The sequence below is a fragment of the Alexandromys fortis genome, unplaced genomic scaffold, assembly GCF_014885135.2.
Source record: "Alexandromys fortis isolate MF-2015 unplaced genomic scaffold, M_Fortis_MF-2015_v1.1 scaffold_56, whole genome shotgun sequence".
In the NCBI taxonomy this organism is placed as follows: Eukaryota; Metazoa; Chordata; class Mammalia; order Rodentia; family Cricetidae; genus Alexandromys; species Alexandromys fortis.
Window position 1 is genome coordinate 2,642,009 of NW_026067935.1, and position 14,172 is coordinate 2,656,180.

The window sequence follows — 14,172 nt, forward strand, 5'->3', positions numbered from 1 at the left end:
GGCTGGGAGAGGATAAGGGGTCTGTTTGTTGATTGCCAAAGGATTTACCTGATACTCATAAGGATATTATCTCATGTAGATGTTGGCAGTGCATGGCTTTTTGGGGGGGGGGCTAACATAGCTCAAGATAATTTAGTTCCTTAACTCTATAGTCATTGATGTTCTCTAATCAGTCAGCCAGTCTTGTGGAATGTTTAACACAGGGAGATATCTTCTGGAAGCCTCAGTCACAAAGTCTTCATGTTCATGGCACAAAAATCTGGGTTCATTTTGTGCAGAGGTCTGGTGCTCTGTGCGGTTGGTCACATAGAACTCACTGGGCCTTTGGCTGGTTGCTAGCTTTTCATTTTATACCTGGTATTGTACAGAATGTTCCCAAAACATTTTATTTTCTCAGGATAGGGTCTGAGTCACATAAATAGGAAAGAAGGAGAGGACATGAAAGCTATTTTGTGTGTCGTTGAATTGCCCTTTCCCAGAAATAAGTGACTCTGTGTATCCCTTGAGCTCTGTTGGGAGACCCTTGTATCTGTGTCTTGGAGTCTTTCTTCCCTATGCTTCAGAAGCTCTTATAGTTAGGCAAAAATGTGACAGTGTTGTGTGCTCACTTTGATTAGTGGTGGAACCTGGCCCCATGCTTACTTCTCTGGCAGGTCCCTGACCTACATGGTCAGCACATTTGTACTCCACATTCAGTTTTATCTTAGGGGGTTGAACTGAAGGCCCGATGCATGCTGGGACAAATGCTCTATTTTTGAGCTATAACCCCAGTTCCATATGACTGTTTGAACTATTGTCCCTTGAGTATTCCCTACATACATACAGTCACCAACTGCGTTAAGGCGGAGCCCTTGCTTTCAGACCTAAGTGTCTCTGTTCCCTACTGGGGTGGCTAGAGGTAGCAATGAGAACACACAGTGTCCGTTTCCACAGTTTTCACACAAGGAATGGATGCTTTGTATGGTGTTGGGATCTGTGGACACGACAGAGATTTGGTGTTACTGGTATTGACACTTACAAGGTACCCTGGGTTTACTTGAAACCTGTACCTGGAGGGAAACACTCAGTGCCACTCACTTGGCTGGTTCTGGTGCAGAGGAGCAGGTTTTAAAGCACAGTAAGGGGCTGGGGGAGAGCACAGTAGGAAAAGCACTTGCTGGGCCACCATGAGGGCGTGAGTTCAGATTCTTGGAATCCAAGAAGACTTGGAGACAGTAGCACATGTTTGACCTCCTAGTGCATCTGTCGTGGAGACATGCAAGCCACCAAAAGCTCGGCCGCCTTCCTTCCCATCTCAACCTGTTCTGGGCTCTTCGGGGTGCTTTCCGATGCACGGAGGCCTCTCACAAGCATTCCTTTCCTGGCCTGATCTTTAGTTCCCCCTTCCCTCTGAGTCTCAGCCGCCCAGACTAAACAAACATGGCTCCTGTGGGGTTCTTGATCGCCAGCACAGTGTGACACTGACGCTTGTAAAAGGCCCAGTGGATCAATTGAGACCGAAATGTACCTGGTCTTGCTATGTATAGCCTCACAGTCTCCAGGCGCACACATCTTAGCAAATTACTTGTGATGCTAGTATGCTCTGTGAGATGTTCATGGGCAGGCGCTGGGTCCTGCTGGGGTTGTGTTTCTCACTGTGTCCTTTGAGAAGCTTAAGGAAGGTCCGGGCTTCCTGAGTCATTCAATCTATGGACGTGTCTGAGAAGTGAAGACCGACTCCCTTCAGTAACATCTGAACCGTGAACCCAGTGGCTCAGGAGAGTGTTTGCAATAACCGTGCATTTCCCCATCCCTGAGTCTCATTCCAGTGAGGGCCAGGGTGGCCGTGAGGAAGGTGCTGAGTGTTTTCTCACAGTGTGCTCTGGGGATTCCAAAGACAGCTCTGGCTTGCTGCACTGGTGTTTTCTCAGTCAAGGGATACTAATGTGCCCCAAGGGTGCTGCCTCTTCTGCATTGGCGTGGTAGCCTGTGGTGATTTGGGCAGCAGGTAGAGACAGGCTATCAGGAAGTGCCTTCCTTGGTCTTAGCCCAAGGTCCAGAGGTAGCCACCCTTTTGCTTATGTCTGCTACATCCAGGGGTATCCAACCCCCAGTCCTTGTGTTGGGAGAGCATGCGTTTATTCTGCGTGGCATTGCAGCATGATGCTGTGTGTGTGTTGTATAGTGTTGTGTTGTATATAATGTGGCATATGGTTTGTTTGTTTTTTGTGCAGTGTGTTATGTGTAGTGTGTAGTCTGTGTGTTTGCACTGTAGTGTAGTGTGTGTGTATATATATATATATATATATGGTATGGAGATTGTATTATGTAGTGTGTGGTATGGTGTGTGTGTGTTATATGTGTTTATGTATGTGGTGTGAATAGTCTGTGTATAGTGTAGTGTGTGTGTTTTATGTGTTTTGTGTATGTGTTCGTCTAGTTGGGTGTTCTCTTGTTCTGTGCTCTGTGGGCGGAACACTATTTAAACTGCAAAGGGCATATGAAAAAAAATGAGGCTGCTGAAATCACACAGTGGCTCACTGAGCGTCACGTTACTTAGGGCTCTACAGGCACAATGGGCAGTTTGAATTCTACCTTGTGACAACGTGATACCTGTGTGGTGTTTTTGGACAACTCACCTGCCTTCTCTGGTCCTACTTACTGTGGAGTGGAGACAAGGAGAATGTGTCATGGATGGGGCTTGGAGACTTACCTCCTTCATTCATCACCAAGGAACCACAGGGCAGGGAGTTAGCAAATGTGTCATCACTATATGAATAATTCTATATGGACAGTAAAGGGAACCCTTGCACTCCAGGTCAAAGCATGACTCACTCAAGCAGAAAAACAGTGGAGATTCAGCATCGAGGTGGAAGGCTGGCCGGGCGGAGGCAAGTGAGGAGGATCCACTGGGTACAGATGACTAGGGAGAAGTCCAGAAGGGTCTCCCTAACACAGCAATGGCCTAGAAGCTGTCTTCTCTCTGATGTCAGGGAAGAGTGCCTGGTGGTGTAGAAAGACATTCAGGATACAGAGAAGTCACAGGCAGCAGAATAGCACAGTCCCTGGACTGGGAAAAGAGGGTCGGGGGAGTTTGGACGGTTGTAGGTGCTGAGCTGAGGACACTACCATTGTTTCTGCCCTTGCTGGCATCTCCGGCTGGTGTTTCACCCTCTGTGTTCCTGTGCTGGGACCCACAGGGTAGGGGACCTCTTGGGCCGCATGTGTCCCCCATTCAGAGTTGTTAGAGTCACAGGGAAGGACACATTGCTTTTTCCAAGTTCCTGAGTCAGTGATTTGCAGCCTGGGCGTCTGGGTGAGGATGTCCCCAGGTTCTGATGTTCCTACAGAGGAGAGCTATGGCTGTGAAGTGCTGGCTGTGGGTTGGTGATGCTGTCATATGGGGGTCTTTCTTTCCTGTTGTGTATCCTAGTCAGCTACAGCTGTCAACTTGACACAACGTAGAGTCAGCCTCATGGGAAGACAGAACATCAGTTGAATTGTTGCCCAGGTCAGATTGGCTCACGTCTGTGTCTATTAGGGGTATGGCTTAATTGACAATTGGTATGGGAGGGCCCAGTTCACTGTGGGTAGCACCATCCTTAGACATCTGACTCCGGGCTCTGTAATAAAGCTGTCTGAGCATGAGATGATGAACAGGGTGTGCAAACTAGCAGGGTCCTGCCACGGTTTCTGCGTCAGCTTCTGCTCTGGCTTCTTTCAGTGATGGATTGTGACCTGTGGCAGATGTCTGTTTTAGGTTACCGCCTTTGACAAGGACAAACCTTAGGAAAAAGCCCTGTGGTTGGGCTTCCTGAGGAGCATGGCCTCTAGACTCTGATTAAGCAGATGACAAGCTTGTTGGATCCCAGTGTGAGTTCCTTTCTCTTCCTTTCTCTTCTAGTGTGTATGAAGGTTGAATTCTATAAGCCCTCCACTGTCCCAATTCTGAAACCACTCCAGTTTCTTCTAAAAAACCACAGAAGTGATTGGGTTACCAATGGGGCTTCCAGTTGTCTCAGGTCTTTGCTCTGACAAAGACTAGACACTTCTGCCAGGTTGGCTGTTGGCCTCTCTACAAGGTGAGGAGGGCTGCCAGACTTAGAAGCAAAGTTCCAAGGTGCCTCGTATTTACACTCTGCCTTAGGAGACAGAAGAAGTAATGTTATATTGTATTTGTTGTTCTGTTTGCCCCACCAAACCAGAGCTCGCTCTCTCTCTCTCTCTCTCTCTCTCTCTCTCTCTCTCTCTCTCTCTCTCTCTCTCTCTCTCTGTGTGTGTGTGTGTGTGTGAGAGAGAGAGAGAGAGAGAGAGAGAGAGAGAGAGAGAGAGAGACCACGTCCTGGTGACTTCTCAGGAATTCGCAGTGTGCGGCACCCAGATTGTACCTCCTAGCCGATCCTTGCTGGTCTTTTAGCTACAATCATTTCCCGAAAGTTGTTCTTTTTTGGACCATGCAAAGGGAGGAATAGAGTTCTATGTTTGGGTGGCCATCTTGTTTCTTAAATGTATTGGTTAAGGAAACACTATGCTCTCAGAAGAAATGTAAAGATTAATATAAAACATCTGTGAGGCCACATTCTGTTCCATCAAAATCATGGCCCAAGTGAAAACCATTCTTTTTCCCTAATGGGGCATTCATTTGCTTTCATTGTACTCAGCTTTCTATTTGATGCTTGGGTCACTTTTATGTGAAATAAATTGGTGTTATAGGTGATAGAAGGTGCCTCTCTGGGGGCTAGAACGTAGTGGCTGTCACAGCAGCCACTGTGCATTGTGGCATGAAATGGGCACTCTTTTGTAAACTGTAAGGCATAGAGAGGGAAGGAAGCAAGAAGGGAGAGAGATAGGGAAGGGTGGAGGAAGAGAAGGAGGGAGGGTCCTGTGGAGATGGCTCAGTTAGCAAAGCACTTGCTACACAAGAGGAGAGTCGGGATCCCAGCTCCTATGTTAGGGTTGGGTTGGCGTGGCGGCCTGCTGTGTAGAAGACTGAGCCAAAGGGTCCAGAACAAACTGGAGAACTAGATGAACCATATCAGCAAGTTCAGGGTTCAGTCGAGAGACCTGGCTTCAATGACTAGGTGGAAGTGATCATCAGGCAGCATCAGGCCTTTGCACTTGCATATGTACGCACACTTCTACATGCTCCCCCACACATGCAAGCACACACATGCACACACACATACAGAGACCATACATACATACACACAGACACATGCAAAAGGACAAAAAAGGGAGGGTGATTGCTAGTTTTCATTAAATTGACACAGGGGGGAAAGGGAACCTCAGCTGAGGAATGGCTCCATCATACTGTCCTGTGGAAAAGTCTGTGGAGCACCTTTATGATGAATGATCGATGTGGGATGGCCCAGCCATCTGTGGGTGGTATCTCCCCTGGGCAAGGGGTCCTGGATGGTATAAGAAAGCAGGTTGGGCAAGTTATGGAGAACAAGCCAGTAAGCAACATTGCTCCATGGCCGTTGCTTCAGTTCCTGCTTCCAGGGTCCTCCCTTGATTGCTCGCAATCATGGACCGAGAGCAGTAAGATGAAATAAAGCGTCTCCACTCATAGACCTGGGAGGTGGTACTAGGACATGGAGGCAGAAAGGAAAGGAGTATCCTGGGAGCTTCAGGCATTTGTAGACAATACGCACCTGGGTTGGCTATCAGGGTGAAAGACCTCTATGTGGTTTGCAGGCTGAAGCAGAAGTTATTTCTCCTCCAGCGCCCGGCCCTGACCTTTCCTTGCTTTACTGTTTTCCTGAACAGTATCAGAGGACCCAGTGTGGTTGACCTGGCACTGTGTAATTAGTTGCACAATTAAGTTTTGTGTCCCCGAGCATCAGGGTCAGGTGTTCAAAAGGGAGGTTCAGGAGGCCTGGGTGCCCAGTGGCTGATGCCTGCCCTGCTCTGGTGCCCTGCTCGGGTTTACACTTTTGACCCTGGCAGTTTCTTGACTGCATGGTAAGCTGGCTCTAGGCTGCTCTCAAGGCAGTGGCTCTGTGAAGCGTTGGATGTGTTTTAAATAATCAAGGGGCACCTTGGAACATAAGATGTCCCTTTAGGAATCTCATGGCCCCTGAGGGTCCTCATCTCTCCTCTCCTCTCCAATCTAGGCCAATGGGATTATATGCTGCTCTCGGTGGGATGAAAGCATTGGCAACCCTGATTACAGTCATGCTGCTGAGAAGAGATCTTACAGAATCCTGGTGGAAAATATAATCTGCTCTTTAGGATAGAAGATGCGTAATCTGTGCACCCATTTGTCCATCAAATATTTAATGAGTGTCTGATACTTTCTGGATGCTGTTCTAAAGACCCCCAAGTACTGTGGGACTACATGAGACCCCTGTTATATGATGTACACCCTACTGATCTGTAGCAACTCACAGGGAAGCCCAGAGTGATGGGGGATGTGGGACACACATGTGAACATGACCTCGAGATGCACTTTCAGTGCTCCAGAGTTTACAGAAGATGTGGCTAGAGACAGGCTGGGATTGTAACCAGGCTGATGGGGAAGGGGTCGGGTTGTCACCCAAGAGGAGGGAGGAAGAAAGCTCCTCTCAGAGAACACGCAGAAAATGTCTGCTTGCTCTTTGTGCTGACTTTTAGATGGGCAAACCCAGGTTTTGGGAAAACACAAATCAAGTGCCAGTTCCCAGAACGTTAAAACATACAATACTGCATCAGGTAAGGCATCTTGTTAGGCTTGTTTTCGTGACTTTACACATTTCTGTGACAAAATACCAGCCAAAAGCTAGTTAAGGGAGAAAAGATTTATTTGGACCCACAGTTTGATGTGGGAAGGCATAGCGGCAGGAGCATGAGAGGACTGGTTACATCACATCTGCAGCCAGGAAGCAGATGAGTGCCTGTGCTCAGCTTGCCTTCTTTCTAAGGCCATGGAATGGAGCTGTCCACATTTAGTGTGGCTGTTCCCTCCCCTGTTAAACGTTTCTGGAAACGTCCTTATAGACATGCCCAGAGGTCTACCAGATGTCTATTTTTATTTCAATGCTGATTCTAACTCCATCAAGTTGAGAGCCACAATTATAACATTCATAGTATCTTGATTTTTTTAAGAAAAATTTTTACATGTCTGTGTGTGTGTGCGTGTGTGTGTGTGTGTGTGCTTGTTGATATGTATGTGGGCACATGTGCTTAGAAGTCACAGGTTTGACATTGGCTTACTTGATTGCTGCTCACTTTACTGAGCTAGGTGAAGGGTAACCTTACCAACTTACCTAGTCTAGCTAGCCAGATTGCCCCAGAGATCAACTGACCCTACTTTCTAAGTGCTGGGTTTACAGACAGGCCATCGTATCCACCTGGCATTTTCATATGGCTACAGGAGAATCTGAGCTCTAGCCCTTACACTTTCAAACAACTTATTCCCTGAGCCATCTTCCCAGTTTGCAGATTTTGATATTTGAAAAAGAAATTCACATTTATTAGGCTGTAACCTATGAAATTGCAGTTTGAGTCAGTCCGAATACACATGTATTAACAGTTCTAGTTAATTTTCAGGTAGTTTATTTCAACACAACTGTGAGACTCATCCTTCCCCGAACTTGGTAATGATACTAGACAAAGAGATTTTTGTCATTCCAGAGTGCAAGCTAGACCTGAATACAGGTGTCTGTCAGTCTGACCTAGCTGTAATTGTGTATGCACCATAACTTCTGTGTTCTCTGACCTGAACTTCAGATTTGATTGACTCACAGAAACAAGGAGGATTGGCGCCTTGCTGATCGTCCCACAAGTTACATATGGCAATTCCAGGAAATGTCTGAATTCTTGGCTGTCCCCCACTGTTCCTGCTAGATGTGGGTCCAGACTTGTCAGAGTGTTGTGCTTGGGGAGTGCTTTTATGGGGGTCACTGAAGCTGAAGCAGGTTGTTGGAGGGATGTCAGTATTTCCAAATAACCAGGGATCATCATGTGGCTGCCGCCAGTGTGGTTTGCCCCATGGCAGGGACAGCTGTGCCTGGACAATCAGGGCTACTCAAACCAGTGGCTCCCTGTTCCAAGCTCTCAAAATGACTTCTGTGGGTTGTGCAATTTCTATGTCTGTGTTTTTATTACAGAAAGTAAGACAAAATGTAAAAATAACATGTTGTATTTTTTAACCCTTATGCCCCCCAGGAGGATATGTTCCTTAAAGAGGAAAGAATATATTTTTGTTCATTGGTGTTAGGATAGTCTCCACAGGACTTGGGTGGAGTGAAAGGTAGATGCTGCTACCCATTCTTGGCTTGAGGGTCTAGGCTACTCAAAGGACCTGCTGTGGGCAGTCCATTTCCCATTTCTGGAGCACTCTCTCCAACTCGGCGTTCATGTGACTGTGGTTACTTATCTTATGTGTCTTTGTCCCTCATTGTTCATCATTTTTGGACAAAGGTTCTTCCATGTGGGGTGTGAGGTTGCATCAGAAATGGTACCAGGTATGATGTGGGGATCAGAATATGTGTGAGAAGATCAGATTATAAGTGAGAAGGTCACCCCAGTTCCACTTTTGATATGGGATACCCTTCTGTATATGTGTTGCTTTTATTGTTTGATGAATAAAGCTGTTTAGACCAATGGCTTAGCAGAGTAAAGCCAGGCCATAAATCCAAACAGAGATAGAGATAGAGAGTAGGCAGAGTTGAGGAGATGCCATGTAGCTGCCGAAGGAAAAAGATGCCAGAACATTACCAGTAAGCTATACATAGATTAATAAAAATGGGTTAATTTAAGATATAAGAGCTAGCTGGGAAAATACCTAAGACATTAGCCAGTGTTGTAATTAATATAGTTTCTGTGTGATTATTTGGGTCTGGGTAGTTGGGAAAACGAAAACACTATCTCTGTTTTTACATACTTTGTCCAGCCTGGTTGGTCAAGGGAAAATCCAATGTTTATCTGATGAGATGTTAGTATCCTTTCAGCCCTTCCTGACAAAAACAAAAGCAGAAACAAAAAGAAACAAACGATGGTGATCAGAGATCCGTATCGGGCATCTTCTACAATCTCTCTCCACTTTATTTTTTGAGACAGAATCTCTCACCGATCCTGGTGCTCACTGATTCAGCTAGCCTGGCTATCCAGCAAGCTCCAGGCATCTCCTATCTTCATCTCTCCCACTCTGGGTTTAAGGCATGTACTGCTATGCCCAGCTCCTTCTTAATATGAGTTTGGAGAATTGGAACTCCAGGCCTCCTGCTTGTTTATGCTCTGAGACTTAAGCCCCTTAAAGCTATTATTATCTGTAGGGGGAAAAGTGATTTTGTTTGAATTTTATTTACACATTCATTTTTGAGTATCAAGTGACAAGTTTTTCTACCTAACACTAGTGACATTGTACAGCATCTTTTCCAGTTGAGATGTAAACAGAGGCCTATTCACCCCAGGTAGGACACCACCAATCAAAAGGAGAAAATAGTTTCCACTCTAATTGAGCTTGGTGAACCAAAGAGTTTGTGAAGGTTACTCCTAGAAGCACAGATGACCAAAAGGCAGCTTCATCCCTACGAAGTGATCACCATATGAGTGACGATCAGCTAAAGCTCTGTCCCTGGAACTTTGGACTCAAATTGCAGACCCCTCCACCAAAGATAATAGTCCCTCCTTTTTCTCTCCTCTCCCAAGACAGGTTTCTCTGTGTGTCCTGGCTGTCCTAGAACTCACTCTATAGACCAGGCTGGCCTCGAACTCACAGATCTACCTGCCTCTGCCTCCTGAATGCTGGAATTAAAGGTGTGCACCACTACACTTGGCTGATAATATTTTCTCCTAGGAAAGGTTCTCTGCTACAGAAACTTGTTCAGGTCCTGATGTGACTTGTAATCTTGCGAATTCTTATAACGCTTTGTGAGTTTTGCAAGCCCCCTACCTCCTAGGAAGGACAGTTCCAGTCTGGAGGAAATACCCACCTAACACATTTGTGTCACCTATCACTTGCACATATATGTGTGTATACATATATCCTTACCATATGTGTTCTTTGTGTCCCACACAAGTGTGTACACATGCAAGGTCAGAGGTCAATGTCATATGTCTTCCTCAATCTTTCTCCATGTTGTTTTTAGAGACAGGGTCTCTCACTGAACGTGCCACTCACTGATTAATTTAGTCTAGATGTCCAATGAACTCCAGGAATCCTCCCTCTTGTCTTCATTTCCCCAACCCTGGACTTACAGACATGAACCACTGTGTTCATCTTCTTTTTGGTTTTGAGCCTTGCCTTTAACTGCCAAACCATCTCTCTACCCTGATCAGCTTCTCTTTAAGATGGGTTCTGGGGTTTGGACTTCTTTCCCACCTGCTTGTGTGGTAAGCACTTTGCCAACTGAGCCCTTTCACCCAGCTCCTTTGCCTATATTTTCTACACATTGAGTTGAATCCAAGAAGAAACCCTGGCTAATCCAGAACAGCATCACGGGTCCAAAGGTGGGCGGTGGGTGGTTACCAGTGTGCTATCCAAGTCTACAAATCTGGTGTCCCGGGATCACTAACACCTGCCCTCGGTTCCTCCCAACAGTGACGGAAGGCCGAGGGATCCTGGAGAGCATCCAGCGGTTCTCGCTACTGCCTACCTACCTCCCGGTGACCTACCACATCAACAATGCCGATGTGTCCTTCTTCCTGAAGGAGGCCAACCAGGACATCATGCGCAACTCCAGCCTGCAGTCGCGGGTTGAGTCCTTTCTGATCTACAAGTCCAAGCGGCTGCCGGTGCTCAACGCCAGCTACGGGCCCTTCTCCCTTGAGCAGGTGGTGCCCCAGGACCTGATGCTGCCTTCCAACCCATTCGGATTCACCAATACCTTCTCCCTTAACTGGAGGCTGAAGGCCTACATCTTGCAGGAGAAGGTCTACCTGAGCCATCCCAAAGTACAGGTGCTCTTCCATGTTGTGGGCAGAGACTGGGATGACCAAAGGGACGAGAAGCTCCCCTGTCTGCGGGTCTTTGCTTTCCGAGAGACCAGGGAGGTTCGGGGCAGCTGCCAGCTAGGTGGAGCCTTGGGACTGTGTGTGGCCCAGCTAGAGATGCAGCCTGGCTGGTTCAGTCCCCCTACGGTTGTGTCTGGGCGCAGGAGACCCACAGAGCAGCCCGAAGGGAGTCCCGTGGAACTGTATTACACAGTACAGCCAGGGGATGAGCGAGGGGACTGTGCCAAGGAGGACTTGAGGAAGGGTGGTGGCACTATGACCAGCCACAATGATGTTGATGAATCCAGCCCCCCTTTGCACAGAATTGGGAGTGTCTTCCTTCACGAGACCCCCAGCAGTCCACCTCTGAGGGAACTGCGTTTAGATAGCAATGTGGCCGTTCATTATGTCCCCAAGACTGTCCGACAAGGAGACGTACTCACCTTCCCCATCTCCGTCTCCAGGAACTGCACGGAGGATCACTTCACACTGAGGTGAGCAGGTTCTCAAATCTGTCTGCAGCAGGCAGCCCTGGGGGGTCCAGCCAGGCTGCTGTGTTTATGCCTCTAGCATGAAGTTCCTGTCAGATGCTCATATGCGGTGTTCTCACTGTGAAATGTAAGGGCTAGTTTGATGGTGCTGGTTGACACCTTAATTATGAATATTTTTGGGGGTACATGTGTATATGAATGAATATAGAGGTCACAGGTCAACCATGGGTATCCTTGTTCAGGTATTATTATAGTATTATTTTGAGACAGTGTCTCTTACTAGCCTAGTGCTTGCTGGTTAGACCAGTTGGCTGACCAGTGAGACCCCAGGATCCTTCTCTCCCCACCCTCCAGCATTTGAATAAAGAGACCACACTTGTTCTATGCCCAGCTGTTTACATGGATCCTGGGAATCAAACTGAGATGCCCATGTTTTCATGGTAAACACTTTACTATCTCACCAGTCCAGAGAATGTTCTTTCTTTTTATTAAGATTTATCTTATTTTTGATTAAGTATGTGTGTGTGTGTGTGTGTGTCTGTCTGTAACTATATCTATGTTCAGGTGTGTGCATGTGAGTGCAATGCCCACAGAGGTCAGAGGGGTGTATCAAATCACCCTGGAGTTGGAGTTATGGGGAGTTGTTAGCTGTCAGATGTGGGTTCTGTGATCTGAATTAGGGTGCACAAGAAGAGCAAGCAAGTGCTTTTAACTACTTAGCCATCTCTCTGGGACCATAAAACATCCTTTTTGGTATTAATGAAACTTTCAGGCTGTCATAGAAGAGCTGGGGATGTTGTCAGGATCCCTCGGCCTTCGTGGAGGGTTTATGGACATCCTTCGGGGCACTGAAGGTTCCCCAGGTCAACGACTTCACAATCGGGTCTTTAAACACCTCACAGTTTCAGCAAATCTGCAAACGGTGGCGACAGTTGTCAGGGAGGATGGAGAACGTGGCACTGCCAACTCAGAAGCTATTCCAGACAGACAGGCTCTAAGTATAAAGTGGTACCAGCCTCAAAGTTATCACTTTGTTTCTCCCTGGAAATAGAATGTGGTGTTTAAAAAAGAAAGGAGAGAACGTAAAGGGTGGGGAATATGCAGTAGGATCTTGGATTTCTTATGTAAGGTTGTAGCAAAGAGGAGACATTTAAAAGAAGCACTGTGCACTTTAGAAAAAACCCTCTGAAAATTTTTGGAAATATAATATGCAAGAGGAACTCGCCTTGTGTCAACTGTGATGTAACTAAAGACTTTAGCTTCATTTTAAATGTAGGTAAATCTGTTTGTAATAATTAATTAGGACAAGCATTGTTGGTGGGCTGCGGTGTCCAACAGCACGGCATGACTAGGCCTGCTGGGAAACAGATTGCTTGTTTTCTTCTTGCTTTTTAAATCTATTTGTTTTATATGTTTGCTTTGTGTGTATATGTTTGGTGTGGTGTGGTGGTGGTAGTGCACGCGCGTGTGTGTGCGCGTGCGCACACACACACATGTGCACACCACATGATCGCAATGCCCACAGAGGCAGAAGAGCACATCATAACCCTGGAGCTGCTTGATAGAGGTACTGGGAACTGAACTCTGGTCCTTTGCAAGAGCATCAAGTACTCTTAAATGCCGAAGCATCCATCTCTCCATCCCCCAACACATTAATTTTATCATGATCTCGTAGAATATGGATGGACCTGCATGTGGTACATGTTGCCTGTGGATTTTCGAGTTCATTAGCTATCAATCTGATTTCAGTTTCTCATCCAGACTCGTAACTCCTCTCTCTCTCTCTCTCTCTCTCTCTCTCTCTCTCTCTCTCCCTCCCTCCCTCCCTCCCTCCCTCCCTCCCTCCCTTCCTCTCTACCCACAACTCCATTTCCCTTCTGCTTTGTTTCAGAGTGATGAGCTCAAGGAAATAAATCATACTTTAGTTTGAACTCACAATTTAAGTTGATTCTGACCTGTCATTCAGGGTTCCTTTTTAATTTTGACTAAAGCAATAAACATCAGAGAACAGCATTTGTCTAATAGTTAAACTTGGCTAAAACTGGGAGGCAAAAACCTTGACTTCACATTTTGGGCATCGGGGGATTAGCTAAAAAGGCGGCGGGGGAGGTGTGTGATGGAAAGACATCTGGGGGACTGTGGCCACACTCATACTTCATTTTGTCTGTCTGTCTGGCCAACAGATTTCACTGCAGCTGCCTCCACAGGACCTACTAGTATGTGCTTCAGTTTCCAAATCCAGCAGCCTTCCATAACATCTTTAAAGAAGGCCGATTATGAGAGAAGTGATTTGTCTGGAAACCATGGGAAGGGCGGGCCTCTGCTCTAATCCATGCCATTCTTCCTTGGCTGTTCATGCTGATCATTGACTGGTGATGGATTCCTGGGCCAGGGGTGGAATCTTGCCATCCTCTGGACTTTGGCTTCAGGAAGTGAGCTCATCTAGCCCCTTTTCTAGAAACATCTCTATGTGTGTTTGTGTTTCACAAAGGCTTGGAATCCTGTCACCATCTGTAATATAGTAAATGTATCCCCTGGAGTCTGGAGTAAAATCAGCTCTCTTGGTTCTCCATTAGACCCAAAAGACATCCCCTTTGTTGGGCCACACAGCCCACAAGGTTAGGCTCAGCCCTTTGCATCTTCAGAAACAAACACATTGCACCCTTGTACATTTTTTGGCTCTGGTTGTAAGTCCAAGTTTGGGTGGTTTCAGATACAGAGAAAATGTATATTTATTCAGACTCCATTCCTTATGGATTTAGTTTTAAAACTTTCTTAATTTTTG

At 46.6% G+C, this 14,172-nt stretch overlaps 1 protein-coding gene across 1 annotated transcript in view; it reads left to right on the forward strand.

The window, feature by feature from the left end:
- Tmem132d (transmembrane protein 132D) overlaps positions 1–14,172 on the forward strand; it is a 621,098-nt gene that overhangs the window by 150,483 nt on the left and 456,443 nt on the right. Inside the window, exon 2 of the mRNA XM_050146634.1 lies at positions 10,505–11,390. Within this exon, the coding sequence (XP_050002591.1) occupies positions 10,505–11,390 (886 nt within the window). The remainder of the gene's footprint in view (positions 1–10,504; positions 11,391–14,172) is intronic.